The sequence below is a fragment of the Mytilus trossulus genome, chromosome 1 (assembly GCF_036588685.1).
Source record: "Mytilus trossulus isolate FHL-02 chromosome 1, PNRI_Mtr1.1.1.hap1, whole genome shotgun sequence".
Lineage (NCBI taxonomy): Eukaryota > Metazoa > Mollusca > Bivalvia > Mytilida > Mytilidae > Mytilus > Mytilus trossulus.
The window spans coordinates 8,947,521-8,971,295 of NC_086373.1; the positions used below are offsets into that span (position 1 = coordinate 8,947,521).

Below are 23,775 nucleotides of genomic sequence, written 5' to 3' on the forward strand. Positions count from 1 at the left end.
GAGAATACAATGGTTTTGTAAAATGGTTTAATTCATCTTAATGCATTTGATCTATCTTAACAGTATCAAACATTAACAATAACAAACAATACAAGATGTTCTCAATATTTAAGTTAAAACATACAGTAGTTGACCTAATTCAGAACATTGAAACAAATCAGTTGATTCCCAAATTACTCAGTTCTCTGTTTGAACTGCTAACAATAAATTGGATAAATTCTTACTTTAATTAACATGCATGATTTAATGCCAAACGAATTCAGAGAATAATATACTTGGTTGTCTTTCATTATAACAATCATTTCAGATAAAAACACCCAGGTTTAATACACTAATAAATGAGATAGCAATCTACTTCACAGACCAGAAAACATAATGACCCAATACTATGGTATCTAGAGCATTAAAAAAAGCACATTTCAATTGAATCAATAGCAGCCAACAATAATATTCCAGTATACCGCAAGCTGTTTCAATAACACTTCAAGCATCACATAAATCTGCAGAACATTTAGATAAATTTCATCAAATTGTTTTTAAATATAAAGCAGTGACTATTATCATTCATAAATATTATATAATCATTTCACATACATATCAACACAATGTCTATAATATACAAGTTATTTTCTTCTTTTTCCTTTGTGAATAGTTGTCCATCCATCGTCTTCCATTTCTGTTTCATTTGCTGAAAAAATGATGAATTTGTTATCCTGCTGGTAATCTTATTTCAAATTATTAACATATTTGTTTTTGGTGAACTCTATTTTTGTTGAGATTTATATTAGGTTATTGTGAATTTATTTAATATAAACATAATAGCAACAATTAACAACAAAGCACTCATTCTACCCTTTAAGTTAAGTTTTCTGTTTTTAAAATCTTTTTTAAATCCAGATGTAGTGGTTTCTAAATGAAAACTAAGACATTTGCATAAAAGCACATTTCATCTTTCACAGCTCATTCTCAATAAATCAATGAATTTAAATTCTATCAAATTATATGACTAATTTGATGAGTTATAGATTAAAAAAAATCTGTTAGAAACATATCCATATCAGATTTTGGTACCTAACACTACAGGGAGATAACTCTGTAAAACCAGCTAAACGTTTTAATTTCATTGTACTTTTGAGAAAATATTAAGCTTCTCAATGATCAAAATAAGTGTTTGTCAAACTGCTATCTATTCAAACATTTTTTTCCGAGAAAGTGATTCGTTCAAGTTTTCTGAAATTTTTATATTTTTTTCAAAGGGTTAGTTAATATTTGTCAAAATTTTATAAAAATTAAACGAGCCAAATTGATTTTAGTCAATGTGTTGGGTACCACCTTAAGTGGTATCATAATTCTAGATAATCTATTTAACCAGTAAATTACAGGATCTTGACTTACATGTAGTTCCATTTGTTATAGATTCTGATGAGACACCTTCTGACTGTGATGGTTGTGTTTGGTGATTTGATAAGTTCTGGCGGTGTGTAGAGTTTTGGTGATGTGTATGGCCAGTATCCATATCATCTTCATCCTGTCAAAATATCTTATTATAATCACGTAAAACTATAAATAGATTTACCAATAACATTTAAAATAGAAACTACATTTTAGTGACATTACAACCTTTTAGGCCATGGAAAAATAATTGATGGTTTCCCGAACCCGACCGGGTCATTTTTTTACCCCCGGGTCATTTAATTTTTCTTTGTTATTGCAGAGACAACTTAAAGTGTTGGATATATGCAAGATTATAGTTCCGCTATAGAAACAAAACATATAGATATAAAATTATGCATGTTTACAAAAAAAAAAAAAAAGGCTGTCTGCCGGGTCTTTAAAATTTTCCATGTTAGGGGAAACCAACAATTAATTTTCCATGGCTTTATGTTGATGTATAAATATGCTCATCAGTCGCTGCTACAAGTTTTGAGCTTATAGATTGGAAAAGAACTTTCACTATCCTAAATATTAAAATATAACTGTACTACATTTTACCTTAAAAGTTAAATATGACTGAGTTATCTAAGAAGTTAGTATATTTTAGTAATACACATACATTGTCCTCTTCATCATCACTAGGAGCTCTGGCACACTGTTTTAATGAGGGTTTTTGTAAGTGTTGTAATCTCTGTCGTACAGCAGGTTCATCTCCGTTACTACATAGTCTGTGAACACCACATATCATGGCAGCAATCTGAAAGGTCAAACAATTACCATATTTACAATGTTAGCTGCTCAGTTAAAATTACTTCATTAAAATATACTTTATTAATCTACCTGGCTGAACATTTTTTTAAATATCTTACAAACACTATATATATAGGGAAAATAGTACAAATGCTTAAATGTGTACAGACACACATGAAAACTTACATCAAGAGAAGCAGGTAGGAAGACAGAATTATATTTTTTTTGCTTCATGATTGGAGTCATCAGACAAAGTTAATAATTTACCATGCTCAGGAAACAGAAGGGGTGGAATACAATTAACTAATCAAATATTGAAATCAATTTTTCTTTCCTCATGTAATAGACCACTTTCGAGTTCATCAGTCACCGGCAAAAACTCGTCAATTATGCACGCCTTTATGACGTCATTTACCAGATAGAGGGGCTCGCCTGTATCCCTGGACTATTTACGTTCATCAAGCGTCTAAGTGATCGTTTTTGTGCAGGATAAACTAGAAATAATGGTTGCTCTGTAGGTACTTACTGACAATTCCCTAATGGCAGCAGTGTTGATTGTCTATTTTCAGAATTCAATTTGCCGAATAATTCTTATAATATAGAATTATAATTTTCCAACCACTCGCTCAACATTGTAAGGAAGTGACGACGCCCCTAAACGCACAGATTACGGTGATAAAGGTGCGTATAATTGACGAGTTTTTTCCGGTGACGGATGAACTCGAAAGTGGTCTATTACATGGATATGATAAAGGAATGTGAAGCTTGAGAAAATGGTTACAATTGTATGGAAAAATACCAGGACACCCTCCTAATAAACATCACTTTAAAATACCAGGACAACCTCCTGATAAACATCAATTTAAAATACCAGGACACCCTCCTGATAAACATCACTTGAAAATACCAGGACACCCTCCTGATAAACATCACTTGAAAATACCAGGACACCCTCCTGATAAACATCACTTTAAAATACCAGGACAACCTCCTGATAAACATCACTTTAAAATACCAGGACACCCTCCTGATAAACATCACTTTAAAATACCAGGACACCCTCCTGATAAACATCACTTTAAAATACCAGGACACCCTCCTGATAAACATCACTTTAAAATACCAGGACACCCTCCTGATAAACATCACTTGAAAATACCAAGACACCCTCCTGATAAACATCACTTTAAAATACCAGGACACCCTCCTGATAAACATCACTTTAAAAGAAATTATTTCAATTTGTCAGTAAAATACCCACTTCCTGATTGCCAAATAGTTCTCATACATAAACGGTACATGTTCTCAAACACTTTTTTTTCACAGAATTATTTTAAGTTTGGGCTGTAGATTATTTTGTTTTCACAGAATGATTTTAAGTTTGGGCTGTAGATTATTTTGTTTTCACAGAATGACTTTAAGTTTGGGCTGTAGATTATTTTGTTTTCACAGAATGACTTTAAGTTTGGGCTGTAGATTATTTTGTTTCAACATACTGATCTATTTCTTACTTATTTTCAAAAGTATTACTTATAAATGTGAACTTGATTTACCTCAGATAAACTACCATCATCTGCTATTGTATCAAATTCTGCATTGAGGATATCTGCTAGAAATTCTTCTACTTCATAAGGATCAAGGTTTTCTATTAAAAAAAACAACCTCATTATCAATACACCATCACACTAGACACATTGTAATACATTATCTTTATATAAAAGTAAATTAGTTTCGCAAATAGTACAGAAAGTCAATTGGAAAGTATGGCTGTTAGATTAAATATGAAAATTTTGTCAACAGAAACATGTAAATGTCATCATGTCCATAAAAAATACCACTTATTGAGAAAAATTCTGTCCTCTTTGTTTCTAAAATCTAAATACAATCCCATCAATGTTTTTAGAATTATATTTCTGTTTTTTTTTCACTATCTCACCTCATTGGAAGTAGATAAGGTAACATTGGTTGAAATTAAAGCGTTAAATTTTTTGCTAGTGAACATGTCTGAACAAATTCAGTAACTCAGCTTCTTAATTAATGTAAATAAATAGCTTACTATTTTCTTTGAACCACTGTTCTATTGCTAATACCATCCATTCAGCCTTTTCTCTGCTCTCACCTCCACCAAACCCATGCTCCACTGCCAACTATATTAGCAAAGATATAAACATGATAAACAAATGTTGGTTAAACATGATCAGTACATAAAATCAATATTAGTATAACATGTATAAGTTTGAACTGGAATTTGTACCTGTTGGAAAAATCTCATAAATTAATCTGCAATATCAAGCAATGTACATGTAGATTGCGACGTCCATACTGCCATGAAGTTCATAGGATGTACAATGTATCAGCCAATAGGCCCATGCCTTGTGAAGATGCATTGTCCATGTTTTGTTTAATTTACATAAATTTATTATATATTTACATGTAAATGTTTAGAATCACTTGTAAATGTATTATATTGTTTTGAGTTATATTTTTATGTTTTTTTTTGTTATATCCTCCTGTATTGTATTTTCAACCTACTAACATTTTTTTTCCGAATTTCCCTTTTATATGTTTGAACATAGACATGATAGACATGCCTTATATTTAGAGAGTCACTAGTATACATGGCATAAAATAATTGTATCTGAAATGTATTTCGATCTTTAATTTACTTTTTATTTGAGTTCATTAGATCGATTGCACCTTTGTTGACAAAAACAAGCGTCTTGTGTTTTCGATCTGTCTACATGATCTAAGATACAGGTCTAAAGTCGGAAATGACGTGTTGTACAAATCCGTAATTCATTGGTAATAAATTTGATACCAAAGTTTATATCAAAGTGTTAGAGGTGATCAAATTTTGGACTTAATGAATAAAATGGTTACATTAACAACTATAATATGTAAAATATTATTTTGATATTTTTTTTGGACAAGTTGTACACATTTGTCCTATTCCCCCTATACATTGGGTATGTATAAAATTATATTAAATGTTATAACCACAAATTAATAAGGCCTAAAAAAAAAGATATGTGTTTCTGATAACATCATTTTGAAAAATAGGGTCGGTAGGTCGGAATTTTTTTTGACATCGTAAATGAAATCCGGAAAACTATCATGGTTTTCCAAGTCCGGATCCGTAATTAGTTTCAAAAACCGGAAGTGTGTCATTTGCAATGTTTTTGAAGCGCCTGTTGTGCAAATTTCTTGGATTTTAACCTATTTGGAATACCTTTTGACATTAATAAAATGCTTTACTGGCTTTCTATGCAAGAGGAAGCAAGAGAGAAAAAATATTATGTCATCTATCAGAAGCCTGTGTCAATCAAAGCCTGAAAGGCTGTAAAAGCAATTGCTGCCATGTTTATGTTTTGGGGACTTTTTTTTCATCCACATATATTTAAGAATTAAACATGACAGGAGTGTTGTCTAGTGAGAATTAAGAAGGTTTTAACTTTATATCAATTAAAGACTTTAGCAGAAAGTCATTTTTAATATGTTTTATATTTCACAAGGAGACAACACGTTTACCAGGCTAAAGCCTTTGGGGTCAAATATACATGTGCTGAAACATATAACTCCAAGAGAAATTATAATGGATTATCCCCTAGTAGTGTTTGTAACTGGGCAATAATTTCCTTTATTGATTTAATTTTCATAATTAATTTAAATTTAACACTTCAGTAAAAACATTTCAACTTTCCAGACGCAAATGTTGAAAAACGGGAAAGAAACAAAATATTTTACAAGACATAAACATGTAAAAAATAAATATATATTTCAGCTGACTAAAAATATTTTCATAATGTTACTTTGTCATCATTTCTTAAAAACTAAGTCCCAAACATTATTGCTCAGTTGATATGTGTCATCCTCATGCGGTACGAGATAACTATAATTCTCGTGCAATCCCGAAAAGAGGGGCCATCACAGACAAACATGACATTAAATCGTCATTAAACGAACAAGAACAAACAGCTCTAAGTTGCTTTGATATTTATCCAATTTTCAGGAAACATTGTGAAAATGATCTTCAATATTTCGAAAACATGTGAAATAAAATTGCAAACACGGTGGACCGTCGAGGGTCAACAAACGCAGTAGACTCGTCCATTGGAAAGACGAGGATAATGGTTTTATCATTTGTCATGCATACCCAGTTTCATCTTCGCTAGATGACCCAGTTTTGAATATGATATCCAAAAAGGATGTACTTTTTTTAATCTATGAAACTAGAAAATTCCAAATTGTAAATATCTCTTCATCTGGACTTAATTGGCATCTATCACGTTTGGACGGGTCCATTTCATTAGTAAGGTGATCGATAAATCTTACGGAGTTATGACAAAAAAGGAAAACAAACTTATTGTTATGTGTTTTTAACAAGGGTTTCGTTCCTCTAAATTATTTGCGCAAACAAATCAACAAAATAGGTCAGTTAACTTTGTCTATTTTTAGATTACAGGTAATCATTTGACACTACGTATAACCTGATAACCTGTGTAGTGATTTTGATTTTACGACAAATTTATGAATGAACGACAATTTTATGAATGAACAATAGCACCTGACCTCTTTCTTAAAAAAACACCAATTAAACATATAAAACCGTATATTATAAAAGATAATTCAGTCAAATTTTCAATACTAAATCAACAACTGAAATGATTCCATATTTTGTTGAAACATCGTACGAACGGAAACGGAATCGCAGGTATAAAAATGCATTTTTTTCACTCGGACGTCTATGTTTTTTGATAGTCAAACGGTTGTCCCCCTAAATACAAAAATACATCTACAAGAACGTATGCTGAAACTTCTTAAATCCACTAACGTTGTTCAAAAGTTTCAAGCTATGTATTGCATTAGAAAACATACATTGGTGTTTAAGAATGACAGACCAGGAGCCTGTTTAACAAAATACTATGGCTTGATCTGGGCCGAGTCTCTGATCTGGGTCACAAAGATGGCCATATGCGACGGCATGAAAGCAATTGCTTTAAAAACAGGGTCGGTTGATAATTTTTTTTTTTTTTTTTTTGGAAGATCCAATAAAAAAGTTAGGGTCAGGGCTAAAATACAGAGTCGGTCGGGTTACCGGAAACACGGGTCTTTTTCTTCTCGGCCTAAATACTAATATAAATAAGGATATGTCCCATGGATGATGGATGGCATGGTTGACACATCCTATGGAAATCATTGAAATGTGGCTTGAAAGCATACAAGGGACACAGTTAGCTCCCATCAGAAAACCAAAATTTATCTCATTTCCAATTCAAAAGCAAGAACATTAATATTACAACACAAAAATTAGTCTGAGATTACTCTGATGTCCGACAGCTGTTATGCCAGACAAGCTGGGGCCGTGGGACGTCAGAGCTCGTCCCATATCAAAAAGTGGATATTTGCCCACCCAAAATAGATGCGCTGCCTTGTCGCTTCTGGAGCCGACTGGAGGCCTTGGAATTTTATAAATCGGGCATCAATCTCTTCATTTTTCATTTATCTCTTCATTTATGTAAGTTTCACCTACCTGCCAACCTTTATTTTTCTATATTTAAATAGTTTTCATAGTGACCCCTTCATTTCAGCATTTTGACTTTCATTTTCAAAGATTATCACGTGACCACAAGAAAACAGTGCAAATGGCCATATGTAACACCTCGTTCATTTACGATGCAATTACTTAAAGGTCCGAGAGCTTCTGATTGTTATTGTGGTCGGAACTAAATGCTGATTACCGATCTCCTCTAAAGGAGGTGAAAAAACGTGGTTGCTTGAAACTTCTAGATGTTAAACATCGATCTCCTATAACACAAATGTATAAGGGAGGTAAAAAAATATAAATATTTGCATATTTGAGTCTCGAGGCCACGACCTCTCTCGTAACTGGACGTCCATATTTGAAAGTAAAAGTCAAAATGCTGAAATGGAGGGGTCACTATGAAAACCACAGGTATTTGGGGAATGGACCCCCCTTTTTTTTTGGACCTCACTAAAATAAAATTTTGGCGTTTTTTTTATTCATTTACAATTTTCTACAATGTATAAACATATATCAAGTCTCAACAATCCATTGCTAGTCGATTACAATAATTTTTTTACTATCCATACGAGCCCCAAGTGAAAAAAGAAGAAGGTAATTACCTTCGATGAATGACCTACTTTCACTTTGGAGGATCAGGTCAGGAAATCGATAAAAAAATCATATAAAAACTCACTTACTTTTCATATAAATTACATCCCTAGATTCCTGAGACATTTTTCTCCACGTTTAAATAGGTCACATGGTGATCTGCGGAGGTTTTGTGTCTTGTTTTCCGAGTTTGTTCTACAATTGTCGTCCGTTTGAACCTCGATTCACGGAAGTGAAAATACAGCGACATCTGTGTGGTCTTTTGCTATGTTGAAATAACTCCGTATGACTAAACTGTTCCCTGTTTTTGTTTACCAGTTTTATAGATAGGTTCCGAATGCAATGTAGCTATAGGAAAAGGTAAGAGATATTCGAAAAAAGTAGTTTTGCCGGTCTTTTACAAATTAAAGAAAAAACAGTTAACAGGGAACAGTTTAGTCAAACGGAGTTATTTCAACATAGCAAAAGACCACACAGATGTCGCTGTATTTTCACTTCCGTGAATCGAGGTTCAAACGGACGACAATTGTAGAACAAACTCGGAAAACAAGACACAAAACCTCCGCAGATCACCATGTGACCTATTTAAACGTGGAGAAAAATGTCTCAGGAATCTAGGGATGTAATTTATATGAAAAGTAAGTGAGTTTTTATATGATTTTTTTATCGATTTCCTGACCTGATCCTCCAAAGTGAAAGTAGGTCATTCATCGAAGGTAATTACCTTCTTCTTTTTTCACTTGGGGCTCGTATGGATAGTAAAAAAATTATTGTAATCGACTAGCAATGGATTGTTGAGACTTGATATATGTTTATACATTGTAGAAAATTGTAAATGAATAAAAAAAACGCCAAAATTTTATTTAAGTGAGGTCCAAAAAAAAAGGGGGGTCCATTCCCCAAATACCTGTGATGAAAACTGTTAAAATATAGAAAAATTAAGGTTGGCAGGTAGGTGAAACTTACATAAATGAAGAGATAAATGAAAAATGAAGAGATTGGTGCCCAATTTATGAAATTCCAATGCCCCCAGTCAGCTCCAGAAGCGACAAGGCAGCGCATCTATTTTGGGTGGGCAAATATCCACCTTTTTGATATGGGACCCCACGGCCTCAGCTTGTCTGGCATAACAGCTGTCGGACGTCAGAGTAATCTCGGACTACACAAAAATATGACACTCTTTATCTTAATACTAGTATATGTCTAATACATGTAGATGTATTAATCAAACTTGAAAGAGAACTGTAATGACTATATAAATATAATTTAAAAATATATGTATGGTCACTTTTTAAATGATCTTTGGTCATGATTCGAACCTGTAAACTGCATGAATTACAAAACTACTTAAAAATCGTACATATCAAGCATTGTGTACCTTAAGGACAGTCCAGCTGTCCAAAATTTGACTAAGTGAAGTCTCAAACAGCGTGGTATTCGCCGAGGTTGCCATTCCAAATAATTTGGAACCCCTCTAGAGTCTTCAAAATAAAAATCCTCCGAAAAATGTCAACATCCGGTTTTTATAGCTGTAAAAAATTGTGAAAATGACTGGAAAAAAGAGGTTTTTACTGAAATTTTGCGTTGCATGTTCATCAGTTGTTGTATTTTTATTATTTGCTGATATTTTCCCCACCTTGGATAATTCGAATTAAACAAAATTTTATGTAAAAGCGATGGAGCATCTGAATACCTACAAAATATCTATCAACAGCAACTGTACACCATAAACCCTTAAATGCAAATTCAGTGAATGAAATAAAAAAAAAATCTTTCCCATCTAATTGCATTGTGTGACTTTAGTTTCATCTCAAGGTTGTATCATATTGAAATTTTGAATACAATTAATGTAGCTATTTTTACAAGGAAAAAAATACTTAAATAATTATATAAAGAGTTTATTTTAAAGATATATTTAAAGTACAAAAAAAATTTAAAGTACAAAAAATGAAAGCTATTTTTTTTTAATCAAAGTGATATAATACAAGTAATTTAGTTCTAATTATTGTTGGATGTAGGAATTATTGCCTTGTTTTAAGAAATAACATTATTGTGAACTAGTATTATAATTCAATTCAATTCAATTCAATATTTTATTGGAAAGAGCACAATAGAGGCGTGATCCAAATACAGACAATTATAATATTAAAACAACATATAAATGAAATAAAGATTCATGTAACAAGTCATGAGCCAAACCTATGTATACAAATACATTATAGACTGATATTGATACCATACTTATATTTCAGTATTATTATAGATTTTCGTATACTTAAAACCACACAATACAAGATATTTATATATATATATGTATATGCACAAACTACTGTAAAAGATTATTATCTGATGAAACGGTATGGTGGTCTCTCAAATCAAGAGCTTCTTCAATATACATAAGTAAAATGAATAAGTTTTCTTTAAACTGAAGCACTGATTTCAAAGGGAGATAATTTTACAACAAAATAAAAAAAGACACTACTTTGACAAGTTATAAATTTTGATTATCTACTTAGGTGATAAAATAAGAAAAATATAAATGAAGAGAAATTACTCATAGAATTTTTCAATTTACAATATGTTACATTTTGTAAATTTTAATACCAGTTAAGTGACCCAATTATAGCATATGATACATTTATAATGAATGTTATGTAGAATTTCCATTTAGTTAATTTATGCTATTTAATAGCTGTAATAGCACCTAATCATGGCACGTCACACTTTGTACACCAAAGTAGGTCAAAAAAAATATTCATTTGAATTTGGCAGTTGTACTGGTTATTAATCCTACATTTTATTGCAGTAAAAAAATTTCTGTGTCATAAAACATATGTCTTGGGTATTTTACAACATTTGGGATTTTTATAGAAAAGTTTGTAATCTTCAGGTTACATGGTGTCAGACTAAACCTTGTACACAGATAAAATAAGGGGAAAAATTTGATTGGATAACTTCCAATGATGGTTATTTTCTTATATGCAATGAAATGATATTTGACATTTTTTGTATAGTACTGGACAGGATAAAACTTTGCTCATGCCAAGTATTCCTTTATTTGAAACAAAGATAAATTCTGCACATTTTTTTGAAAAGTGCAAATTTAACCAAGACTAAAAGGGGAAAATCAATGGTGGTATTACACCTAATATCATGATTATTGTCTTTTTGTAAAAAGTGCAAAACAGAAAAAAACAAAACAATCCAGGTACATTGTATTTATTAAATATGGTTACTGGTTAGGCACATATGATATTATCTCCCTTTCATATGTTTTTAACATTTATTACTAAATCACTCATTTAACAAATTTATAGTTTTCCTTTTTCAGATCAAATAGCTATACTATATAGTTTTTTACTAGAAAATTTCACCTGAAAGAACATGTTATGTCCTATTCAAACCCAGAAAACCAAGTTTAAAGAAGATTTTATAAAAGGATACACATTTTGTAGTTTTATTATTTGCTTTATAAATTATGTCAACGATCTGTTTATGTTTAATTTTCAGAGAAAATTTGGTTGTGAAAGCTACAGATAATGGAATAAAAATTAACAATAAGAATGTGGGTGGACTTGTTCTGGATGGATTCTACAATCTGTGGAAGGACAAGTTATTGTGTGATGTTAAACTTATGGTAAAACTACATGTATTTGCCTTATAGACATTACAAGTTAAAGTGATTGAAGATTGGTCATTATCCATGTTAGACACTCATGATAATGAGTAATTATCTTTCATAATGAAACCCTCTCATGGTCATATCCAGATTCATATCTCATAAAATGTAAGAGATAGGAAATTTTTTATATTTGTATATTCATTAACATTCATGTGTTTTGTATGGAAGTTGCATAAAGCTTGTACAGATATAGATTCTTTTTTTTTTATTAGAAGATCAAATATAGAAGTTATTGTACTTATGAATAATTAACATCAGGAAAAGTATATATCATAGGTAGGCTAAGCCGAAACATCAAATAAATTCATTGCAATGTGTTACACGTAAAAAAAATTCTTTATTTTTTATTTTAGTGTCATAATGAAGAAATCTATGCTCATCGTTCCATGCTGTTGATCTACAGTGACTATTTTAAAGCAATGTTTACTATAGGTTTATCAGAATCATCACAAACCATGCCACAGATACAGTTAGACGAGGCCTCACCTGAAGCTTTGAAATCTCTATTACTATACATGTATACAGGATCTTTGTCTGGTAAATAGTTATGTTAGTATAAATGTTACAATGAGAAAACCTTTACCATGTTTACTTAATAAATCATTTGTCATCTCGAAATTTCTGATGATTCTAAAATCTAAATAGTAATCTCCCCATTATTCGAATTTACACCGTACAAAGTATAAACATTTAAACATGCATTATAGTTTTTGATGGAAAATTTGATTTATTTTGAATACCGGGTATATAGCATTTTAATATTAACTGAAGTAATAAAGAATATGTAGTTTTATTTCACTATTTTTTCATCTCCATTTTGTTGATCATGTGCCTTACACTTTGTTTTACAGTAACCAATGACACATTACAAGATTTGATTGTATTAACTGATTTACTGCAAATGAGAGATGTTAAAGAACAGTGTTTCCTGTACATGGAGAAAAGTTTGGATGTCACCAATTGTTTAGGTTTCTGTTTTATGTGTTTTCTAAATTGAATGAAGTAAATGTGGAAATTGTTGTATCACAAACAGTACATATTTATTATAAATTGTTGTCACTGGATGTCTATAACAGAGTTTTTAAGTAAAAGGAAGAAGTTATGTATGCTGATACTGAAATCAGATGAAATATCAGTCATAGAATAAGTAAATGAAAATTAGATCAAAATGAATCGTACATATATCAAACATTCACAGTTTTGACATTAATGATACTTTGAGCCTGCTTTTATGAACAAGTGTACACATTTCCTAATCTTCTACATTTATTGTATGTATACTAGGTATGTTGGACTGCAAAGCTTTGTAATATTTAACATAACTAATGATTTTGTTTTTATAATAGGTATGTGGGACTTTGCAGAGACTTATGGCAGTACAACATTGTTAGTGAAAGCTATTTCCTTAGTGAAAAGAAGATTTCCTGTTATAGTACAAACCGAAGAATTCTTAAATATTTCATCAACAAGACTTGGAAGAATTCTCAAGTTTGAAGACTTATCATTAGGTATGTATAATTATAGTGAATAAGAATCATACCTAGAAGTGATAAATACAAAAAAAAATCAACAGGTTTGCAGGAAGCCTCAAGAGAAATATTAGACATCTAAAGTACAGACCATGTGCATGTAAATTTAAAATTAATAAAACTACTATAGAAAAACATAGCATTTATCTTGTGGATTGATTTACCTGATGCTTCCAAATTTACCATAAGAAAGACTCCTTAGTATTTAGTTTGATACTACAGACAAAATAGATTTTCTGCACTAGAACACTTATAAAACAATATTTTATATATTGTTATACATTGCAAGTGTAATAGTTTCTGAAAGGTAAAACATCTGTCCAATTTGTCTATCTTATTGATGGTGGGGTAAAATTAAAAGTGTCAAATATCTTCTGACCTACCACCCTTACTTAACATTTATCAACGTTTATTTCTTGAACAATTTTAAAACAATATGTTTCTTACTTTATGATGATTTTTTTGTTTGTCTACCGATAGGTAACAATGGTGAAGATGATGTGTTTAAGGGTGTTGTCAGGTGGTTAGAACATGATGTGACAGAAAGGATATTTTTTTTTAAAGATATGTTAAAGTTGGTCAAACTGATTCATGTCTCCTCACCAGTTATCAATGAATTAAAACAAATGATGTTTATGCAAGAAAATCTGGGTAAGTTAATATGGCAGGCTAGTTCACATTCAGATGTCATGTACAGTTTTAGTTTGTTATATCTCTAATGATTGATCAATTTGTGCATTATCTCCCTTATGTCAGACCAGTTAGAGATCTCTTGATCAGTTAGGGTAATTTAAGTTTTAGTATTATTTCTCTATCATTGAACAGTTATGGTGATACAAATGTATCTCCCTTATATGCTAGACCAGTTAGAGGGTTATTTCTCTTATCCTTGATCAGTTAGGGTGATTTATCCTTTATATCAGACCAGTTACAGGATTATTTCTCTTATCCTTGATAAGTTTTAGTGTTATTTCTCTATCATTGAACAGTTATGGTGATACAAATGTATCTCCCTTATATGCTAGAGGGTTATTTCTCTTATCCTTGATCAGTTAGGGAGATTTATCCTTTATATCAGACCAGTTAGATACTCAACTAATCGGTTTCCTGTTAAAATATTGGTGTCTTCAATCATTATATAAAATATATCTTCTTGAGAACATCATTGGGAAAATTAAGATGGCATCACTGACTTAGCATATCATATATAGCTAGTGAATACAATTTATTTAATTTCAATGCTTGTGCTGAATTGTAATTTAAAATGCCTCCAAAAATATGTGGGCTATACCTAGGCGTACACTATAAACTTAACATATCACAATTTGTAAAGAGTTTACATTAAATAATATTGATTAATTATGGTGTGTAATTCCTTTGATCAGAAACTTATTCAGATGTTTTTTTGTCTGTTGAACAACAAACCACAAAATGTAAAATACAAATTTTTGTGTTTCTGTATTGTATATATGTAGGACTCTAAAGTGCAATGGTACTCTAAAGTGCGATGGTCACGCTAAAGTGCGATGGTCTACGCTAAAGTACGATGGTGTCTCACGCTAAAGTACGATTAGTTGTTTGTTCGCTAAAGTTATACACCATCGTGTGATGGACTTGCAAAGTTTAGAAGACAAACCACGTAATTTCTACTGAAAAGTTTAGTTGAGTGTAAAAAAATCTATATTTCCTATAAATAATTTTTAAAAATTCGGGCGTAAAAAATATTTGAATTATTGGTGTTGCTTGCCATCCACACAGTCTATCACCATGATCACTGATGTGAACACCACCACTTACAGTCGTCATTGTAAATTACAAATACAAAAAAAAAGTATAATGGTCGACTGCAAGATATAAGTCCTTCTTCCAGAACCCAAAAACAAAAATATATTTGCTTCAGCTGACGAAGTCCGATTTGGTTTAAAATGATTAAGTCATGGACATTTGGTCTACAAGATGTTAATCAAACTTAATATTCTTAAAATTTATCTTATGGCATGTACATTTTTGGTTTGTATAAAAGACTGTAAACGTCATAATCCAAATGCGTTTCTTACGTTTATACTTTGGCTGACCATCACACTTTAGCGTGTGAAGGCATCGCACTTTAGCGTATACCATCGCACTTTAGTGTGACCATCGTACTTTAGCGTCCCCATCGCACTTTAGAGTCCTACATATATATTCCTGAGCGAGTACTGTACCATTTGGTAAAATCAACGAGTACTTCATTAGTTATTGTTTACTGAAATTCACATCACTAGTTATCTACCTTATGATAGATAAGTTTGATTGTTATCTTCCCTAATCATTGATCAATTTAAGTGTTCTCTTGCTTATCATTGACAGTTTATATGTTATTTCCATAAGCATTCATCAATTTGAGTGTTATCTGACTTAGGTTAGACCAGTTTTTGTGTGATTTACCTTATGGTATGATCAATCAGTTTGAGTTTTATGAATATAAAGTACTAAATGGGGGCCCCATTACCGGCAATGCTGTTTTTAGCAATTATGTCCTTAAAAGGTGTTTTTAATAACCTAATTATGGAAAAACTGCTGTTGTCTAATTGGAGCTCGATATCTATTTGTGATTTTACCGCACTTAAATATATATGGTCCCATGGCTTTTCTAGGTGATTTTTTTTTTTTTTTTACGATACCTTATGATTTTGAGGTAAATTTTCCATAATTTTAATCAACATTAAAAAAGATTCCTACCCTTAATCCTATACATTTAAGGACAAATATGTGCTTGCATGAAACTTTATTCATAATACTTTCCAGAAAAAAAATACATAAATGATATAACAACCAATCATAGAGGGCCATCTATTTTTATCTCTATGCTATGTTTCCTTCATAAAATGGCTGCGCCCAAGTAATTTTATTTGGTGCATTGTAACCTGATCTTCCTTATGTTTGAGTGTTATCTCCCTTACGATTGATCTGTTTGAGTGTAATCTCCCATATTATTTTTCAGATTGAGTGTTATCTCCCTTATCATTGATCAGTTTAAGTGCTTTAACCCTTATGATAAACAAGTTTGATCGTTATCTCTCTTGTGATTGATCAAGTTGAATAACATTTGTACTTTGAAAACAATAATTACTTAACACAAACCTTCTCCCTATTAAACTGCATATCAGGTCAAAGTTAGCTAGATCTGAATGCACTAATTAATTATCACATGAGAGATCTAGGCTCATTTGAACTGCTACATTGATATATTTGTTGAAAGTGTTTTCTGTGTTGAATTTTGATTTTAAAGTGATAAATAAATGATAATAAGTGTACATGTACATTTAAGAGAACCATGTATGTAGTAAAAAGTAACTTTATGATATTTTTCAGATATAATGACATCAATTAATTTCCAAAGAAGTACTGATAAGGACTGTCTGCCACGTCACCCAATACAATGTATTTATGTTGTTGGGGGTTACCTTCAATCTAGAACAGGGTAAGGAAACTAAGACATAAACTAGACATGTTAAGCTCTCTCCTTAAAAAGTGAGTTTAGTTGTGCCATTAAAAATGCTAACAGAGATATAAATAAAAGAAGCTTTAGGATATACTCTATGAAATAACAACCAAACGCCCAAAACACAGTAATCAGATGTCTATACAATAAGCCAAGCTGTTAATCATCATCAGTAAAATTGTAAATAGATAGAAAACATCATGAATATGTAAATATTTGATGCTAAATTATTATAGATATATCCATAAACACCATATTCTACAAATATCAGAATTGACAACCACTGACAAAGCTCCTGACCACATGAGTTTGTGACAAAAGACAAATTTAAACAATTTTAGGTCTTACCCTCTCCATATAAACTTAATCAGTTTTAATAGTAACAAAATTTACATAAAAAAGTCAAAATAGGATAATGTCTATACTTTAAACAAAAGATACAGTGAAAGAGATAACAAAACCCACATCTAAGCCAAATTATCATATTGTATAAAGCAATGCTCACGGTTGCTCTTATCAAGCCAAAAGTACTTACCCAACCGAAACTTATCACAATGGGATATAAAACAACAGGGGACAAAATATAACAAGGTCAATGAAGGTGAAACACATGTAGAAGGCTTTATGTAACCTCATCACTGAACTTTAGGCACTTCTCCATATTCAGTCTCAATGCATTAGAGATTCTAGTGGATCTTTTAAAAGTATTCAAGGACCATTATTGTGTCAATATGAAAGTCTACAAACTGTATAAAGAGATATTGGAAGATGTGGTGTGAGTTCCAATGAGACAACTCTCCATCCAAATAACAATTTAAAAAAAAGTAAACCATAGACTACTTTCATGGTGCATACTTTCTGCAAGCAGTGGACTGCTGGTGTCTGTTTGATAACTATGGAAGAGTCAGTAATGCATAGGTAAGGCATAGGTTCAGGTTTGAGGTCTGTCTTTGGATCTTCTGCAGTGAAAAGTAAAATTACAAAAATTACTGACCTCTGAGGAAAATTTAAAACTGAAAGTCACTAATGAAATAGCAAAATCAAATGATAATATACATCAAATGAATGGACAACAACTGTCATATTCCTGTCTTGGTACAGTCATTTCAAAAGTAGAACATTATGATTGAAGCTGGTTTATAGCGAATGAGATTTTTAACAGTTGTTCATTATTGAAACTTGTGTTCCATGTTTTTAATCATTAGATCCTTCTAATAATCCTTAGTGTTTTATATTTTGAAAATTGTCTTCGTATTTTATTTGTACACAGCTGCCAAAAAAAAAATTTCCGATCATATATTGGTATCACATTGTCGTTGTCGTCCAAAGCATTTGGTTTTTGCACAATTTCTTTAGTATAAGTAAATAGAAATCTATGAAATTTAAACACAAGGTTGATGACCACAAAAGGAAGGTTTGGGTTGATTTTGGGAGTTTTGGTCCCAACAGTTTAGAAATGATCTAAGGGGCCAAAAAAGGGCCCAAATAAGCATTTTTCTTGGTTTTCACACAATTACTTTAGTATAAGTAAAAAGAAATCTCTGAAATTCAAACATAAGGTTTATGACCACAAAAGAAAGGTTGGGATTGATTTTGGGAGTTTTGGTCCTAACAGTTTAAGGGAATTAGGGACCAAAAGTGTCCAAAATTGAACATTTTTGTTTGTTTAAATCAAAAATTGAATTATTGAGGTTTTTTGATATGCTGAGTCTAACCAGAGACATATATGTGTATATATGTCTCTGGTCTAACCTTGTGTTTAGATTTTTGATTAAGGGTCCAAATATAAATTTAGTTTGATTTTAACAAAAATTGAATTCTTGGGGTTCTTTGATATGCTGAATCTGATCATGTACTTAGATTTTTTATTATGGGCCCAGTTTTTGAGTTTGGTCGAAATTGGGGTCCAAAAATAACTATGTTTGATTTCATCAAAAATTGAATATATGGGGTTCTTTGATATGCTGAATCTTACCTTGTATTTAGATTTTGGATATTGGACCAAAATAGGTAAATGTCCATTTTAAAATTTTTAAGTTCTTCAGAACTGTATCAAGCTTGAATGTTGTGTCCATACTTGCAGCAACTGTTCAGGGTTCGACCTCTGCAGTCGTATCAAGATGTGCCCTTTTATTTGCTGATTATTTCTATGACTACAGAATTGTAATTGGGAAAGCAAATTCAACCAATTAATTATTTAATATTACTTTCAGTCCAATGTGTCCAAGATTAAAAACTGTAGAAAGATATAACTTCAAAGACAATGTATGGAAACAATCTGAGACTTTACCAGTGTTAGCATCAGGGGTACAAGTTTTTAATATTCATGGGAAATTGTTTACAACTTCATTTGAAATGAGCCATGGAGATAGTCTCATGCCATATGTATCTTCTACCCCAGGTTTCTATGAATATGACAATATACAAAACATATGGAAAGAGGCAAATGATTGTTTTGCTCCAAGTGCTGCTAAAGTTATACATGACTGTTTACAAAAGAGTGGATCTCTAGCAGTTTGTCCAAGGACCAATAAAATTTATATTATGTCAGAAACAGATATTTACTGTATTGATAGTACAGTTAATGATGGAGAGGTAAGCTTCAGTGAAGCGGAACAGCTACCAAGTCTTCAAGAATTAGAATCTTACTCAAATCATGCGACTGTGATACACAAAGATCATTTATATGTGTTAGGAGGGGACAGAAGATTATCAGCATCAGAAATATTTCCTGTGGCTTCTGTTTTTATGTTTGATTGCTCTGAAAATAAATGGATCACAAAAACTAGTATGCAAGAACCAAGAGCTAGATTTTCAGCCGTAGTCATGGGTCAGTGTATAATAGTTATCTAATATAAGAAATTGGCTTTTTTGATATTGTCTGTTTCAGAAGGGGAAATAGGTCTTTTATTGTGTAAAAATGATTATGATGTGAAGACTATTTTTTTTGCCAAAATAAGGAGAAAGATTGGTAATGGTCCTTTTTGGTCCTATATATTAAACTCTATATTTCAGAATGACAACATTTATACCCCACAATCAAAATTTGAACTAATGATTGACAGATTCTGACATTCTAAAATGTATGTACACAAGTACAAGATTTTCTAGTAATCATTAAATCCTGTGAAACATTTTTTTCACTTTCTAATAAAAACTGCTTTTTAATTTTTGTTTTTATTAAAGGTTCATAAAACTATTAAAAAAGTTAACATCAATTGATATCAAGTACACAAGTCAAATGAAAGTACCAAACTATTAGCCGAAGTTTATAACATCATCTTAAGTACAGATTTATTTAAATTTTATGTAGTTTTTGGTACAGTATAATATCAGTTAATAGACCATTAACCTTAATGACCAAACTTTAATTTTTCAGATAAGCTGATTTGAATCAATAAACATGCTCAACATTCTTCTTTTTTCCTCCCAAAGGGATAAAGTTAATATAAGTTTGATTTCCCCATTTATTTGAAAGCACTTAGTATAGTTTAATATTGGATTACAGTAATAACAAAAACTTTTAATCCACAGTTTTATGTTTAAAATGACAAGATGTGAGAATAAGACATTCTGTTAATTCTAATCTCAAGCTATTTCAAAAGGAAATGTTGATATTTTAAAAATTACAAAAACTATATGTGCACTCTACAGCAGGAAGAGATTAACAATTGTTACTAATCCAATAAAGTCACTGTAATTGCTGAGCAGACAATTTGTAAAAATATTACCATCATGACAAACTTGATGGTAAATGCTTTTCAAAATAAAGGTATTTGTCTAGAGGAGCAAAAATCTGAAGAATAGTAACATTAAACATATGTTAAAGGTTATTATTTACAACAAGTCTGTTAATGCTTTTATTTAGCTGTTGATTGTTAGGCCCTTTGATAAATAATAAAATTTAGAATGGAAATTGGGAATATTGTGTCAAAGAGACAACAACCTGACCAAAAAGCAGAAAACAGCCCAAGGCCTCCAACGGGTCTTCAACACAGTAAGAAAACCTCTCAATCAGAGGCGTGCTTCAGTTGGCCCCTACCAAAAAATGTGTACTTGTTCATTGATAATGGATGTCATACTAAACTCCCAAACATATAAATGAACTAAAAATACAAAAAAATACAAGACTAACAAAGGCTAGAGGCGCCAGACTTTGGATGTAGGGTTAAACATGATGTATGTATATGCAAGTTATTGATCGGTCTACTATAGGATCCAATGATTATTACAAATGTTTGTTTTCATAATTAGAAGTTATAAAAATGCTAAAGAAATTGGATTTATGTGCATGATGTCAGTGTTTTTCTAACAAAAAGTTTGAAGGATGTAAATGAATAAATGCTGTTGGAAAAACTTTGTATTTTAAAAATATTGAGAAGTATAACATTACAGTATCCTTTGTCTTTTCTTTAGATGATTCTATCTATGCAGTAGGTGGATTCAATTCAAGACGTTTACGGTCAGTTGAAAGATATGACCCAGTTACAGACAAGTGGAGATATATTGAGAGTATGAATAAAGAAAGATCCCATTTCAAATGTGTTGTTCACCTTAACAAAATTTATGCAATGGGTGGTGAGTTAAAATTATTTATTCTTGATTTACATATTTTTGTGTTTAGTTGTCTTTTTAACCTTTTTTTTTTAACTAAATTTTATTGTATTTTCTTCTGCCAACTTTTGAAATTATTGAAATTGTAAAGGAATGTTTTGGACTTCTAAACAATATCATCTCTCAGTTGGTATGTACAAGGTTATCTGTGAACACTAGATTACTTCTTCTTTAGTTCGAATTCAAGAGCCAAACAAGTAACCTCATTATACCTTTTCTTTTTGTATTTCTGGATTTCATTAAGAATTAGGTTTAGTGGACTTGACAAAGTACAACATTCTTTTGGATAATAAAATTTGCGCATTAAATTTTCTTTTTAAAGTTTGCAAGTTTTCATTTTCCAAACATGCCAGATATCAGCAATTGGTCAAATTGTACAGTTTTGCCTAACTCGGATAATTGTTCGACATATTTATCAGTTAACTGGTAGTTTAAGTAGATGTTTGAAGTCTTTTCTATAGTTAACCGTTGACAACACTATTTTCTTTACAGGCAAATCGTACTCCAGGTATGAAGGAGGAGCAAGAAAAGTGTTGAGTAGTTGTGAAGTTTATGATCCTGAAACAGACATGTGGACATATACTACACCGATGAACCAGGCCAGATGTCTTTTTGGGGCTGAATTGTTTTGATATACAAGTGTCTACAATTTAAACTATAAACTTTCTACTATGATGGTATAATAGCTTTACACTATGTCTATGGGGAGATAACTAATTGTCAAGTTATGATGCAATAAGTTTGCTGCATATATTTACCTGGACCTGAAATAAGTTCAACATTGCATGGTGTTTTTATGATATACGATACAATTACTTATTTTTAATTTTTGTCTAAAAATGGCTGTGAAAGACATAAGTTTTTATGTATTTTTTCCAATTTTATTGTTGAAAAAACAACAAAAATTTAATAAAAGTTAGAAAAGTACATAAACAGTGCAAGAGATTTTAATGATTTTCTTAGCTTATATAAATAATGTCTTAAAAAGAGCTTTAAAAGAGGGACGAAAGATACCAAAGGGACAGTCAAACTCATAAATCTAAAACAAACTGACAACGCCATGGCTAAAAATGAAAAAGACAAACAGACAAACAATAGTACACAGGACACAACATAGAAAACTAAAGAATAAACAACACAAACCCCACATTTTATCAGTACATTGGATTGAATATTCTTTGAGGTGTCCTTGAGTGCAGGGGATAGTGTGTTTCGAAGCTCAGCCAGGTCAAACAAGACTTTAAAAAAGCCGTACATTGACCTATAGTTGTTAATGTTTTGTGTCTTCTGGTCTCTGGTGAAGAGTTGTCTCATTTGCAATCATACAAAATCTTTCTTTTTGTATATTTAAAGATGTTTTTTGCTGCCTCTTCACTAATCATGTGGAATTAAGAATGCTGCTTTTTCACTAACCATGTGGCATTGAGGAGTCAGACCGAAAAAACATGAAAATTATTTAAAGTTCAGCTGGACATGTACACATTACACATCATCTATACATCAAGTTTTTGAAAAAGAATATTGGCACCATGAAGTATGGAATGATAAAAATAATGTCAATGGTAATAAATTAAGATTTTATAGATTGTTTAAAACTTGTATTGGTACGGAGCCTTATGTAAAGGTAGTTAATAATAGATGCCACCGACGTATTTTGTCACTATTCAGAGCTGGTTCGTTACAACTTAAAGTTGAAACAGGTCGATATGCTAGACCACCAGAACCTCTACAAGACCGTTTATGTATTTTTTGTGATAGTAGCCAAATTGAAGATGAAAAACACTTTCTTTTTAATTGTTGTTTTTACTCTGATATCAGACATGAATTATATGCCAAAGCCTGTCTTTTAAATGTTGATTTTGAGAATTTATGTGATGTTGAAAAACTTCGTTATCTTATGTGTAATGAGAATATGGTTCCTCTTTTAGCTAGTTCCCTTTATCATATGTTTTATCGACGAAAACATGTCATCTAGAAATTATATATGTTTTGTTATTTTTAATTATTTTTTTTTTTAATTTACGAAATACATTTTAAATGTATCAAAGCTGTCCTTTTATGTATGTATTAGATGTTTGTTTTAATGATAGTGTCTCATAAGTCGTTTTCGGCTGGCATCCTTTTACATAAATGTTGGGTTCTTATGACT

The 23,775-nt window shown here is 31.2% G+C and overlaps 2 protein-coding genes across 3 annotated transcripts; one reads left to right on the forward strand and one right to left on the reverse strand.

Moving 5' to 3' along the window:
* Positions 1-10: 10 nt before the first annotated feature.
* On the reverse strand, positions 11-9,938 carry LOC134714555 (pre-rRNA-processing protein TSR2 homolog). The gene is made up of 6 exons (XM_063575905.1): positions 9,696-9,938; positions 4,241-4,331; positions 3,738-3,829; positions 2,054-2,191; positions 1,396-1,528; positions 11-688 (listed from the first exon to the last, which is right to left on the reverse strand). The coding sequence occupies exons 1-6, from the start codon at positions 9,768-9,770 to the stop codon at positions 624-626; spliced, it is 594 nt and encodes a 197-aa protein (XP_063431975.1). The 5' UTR covers positions 9,771-9,938; the 3' UTR covers positions 11-623.
* LOC134714539 (kelch-like protein 12) lies at positions 9,790-22,490 on the forward strand. Of its 2 annotated transcripts, none has more exons than XM_063575868.1 (10): positions 9,790-9,881; positions 11,828-11,954; positions 12,353-12,536; positions 12,851-12,967; positions 13,346-13,507; positions 14,009-14,179; positions 16,883-16,991; positions 19,226-19,842; positions 21,429-21,590; positions 22,119-22,490. In XM_063575868.1, exons 1-10 carry the CDS (start codon positions 9,865-9,867, stop codon positions 22,256-22,258), a joined length of 1,806 nt encoding a protein of 601 aa, XP_063431938.1. In that variant the 5' UTR covers positions 9,790-9,864; the 3' UTR covers positions 22,259-22,490. The 2 variants fall into 2 exon arrangements, with proteins under 2 accessions (XP_063431938.1, XP_063431948.1); XM_063575878.1 differs by lacking the exon at positions 9,790-9,881 and adding an exon at positions 11,356-11,525.
* Positions 22,491-23,775: the final 1,285 nt, after the last annotated feature.

Coding starts and splice junctions, on each gene's coding strand:
- LOC134714555 (XM_063575905.1), bottom strand. CDS start 9,770: ATGGCAACCTCGGCGAATACCACGCTGTTTGAGACTTCACTTAGTCAA. Junction 3,830..4,240: donor ACAGTGGTTCAAAGAAAATA/GTAAGCTATTTA, acceptor TTTTTTTAATAG/AAAACCTTGATCCTTATGAA. Junction 689..1,395: donor TATAACAAATGGAACTACAT/GTAAGTCAAGAT, acceptor TCATTTTTTCAG/CAAATGAAACAGAAATGGAA.
- LOC134714539 (XM_063575868.1), top strand. Junction 14,180..16,882: donor GTTTATGCAAGAAAATCTGG/GTAAGTTAATAT, acceptor GATATTTTTCAG/ATATAATGACATCAATTAAT. Junction 19,843..21,428: donor ATTTTCAGCCGTAGTCATGG/GTCAGTGTATAA, acceptor TCTTTTCTTTAG/ATGATTCTATCTATGCAGTA.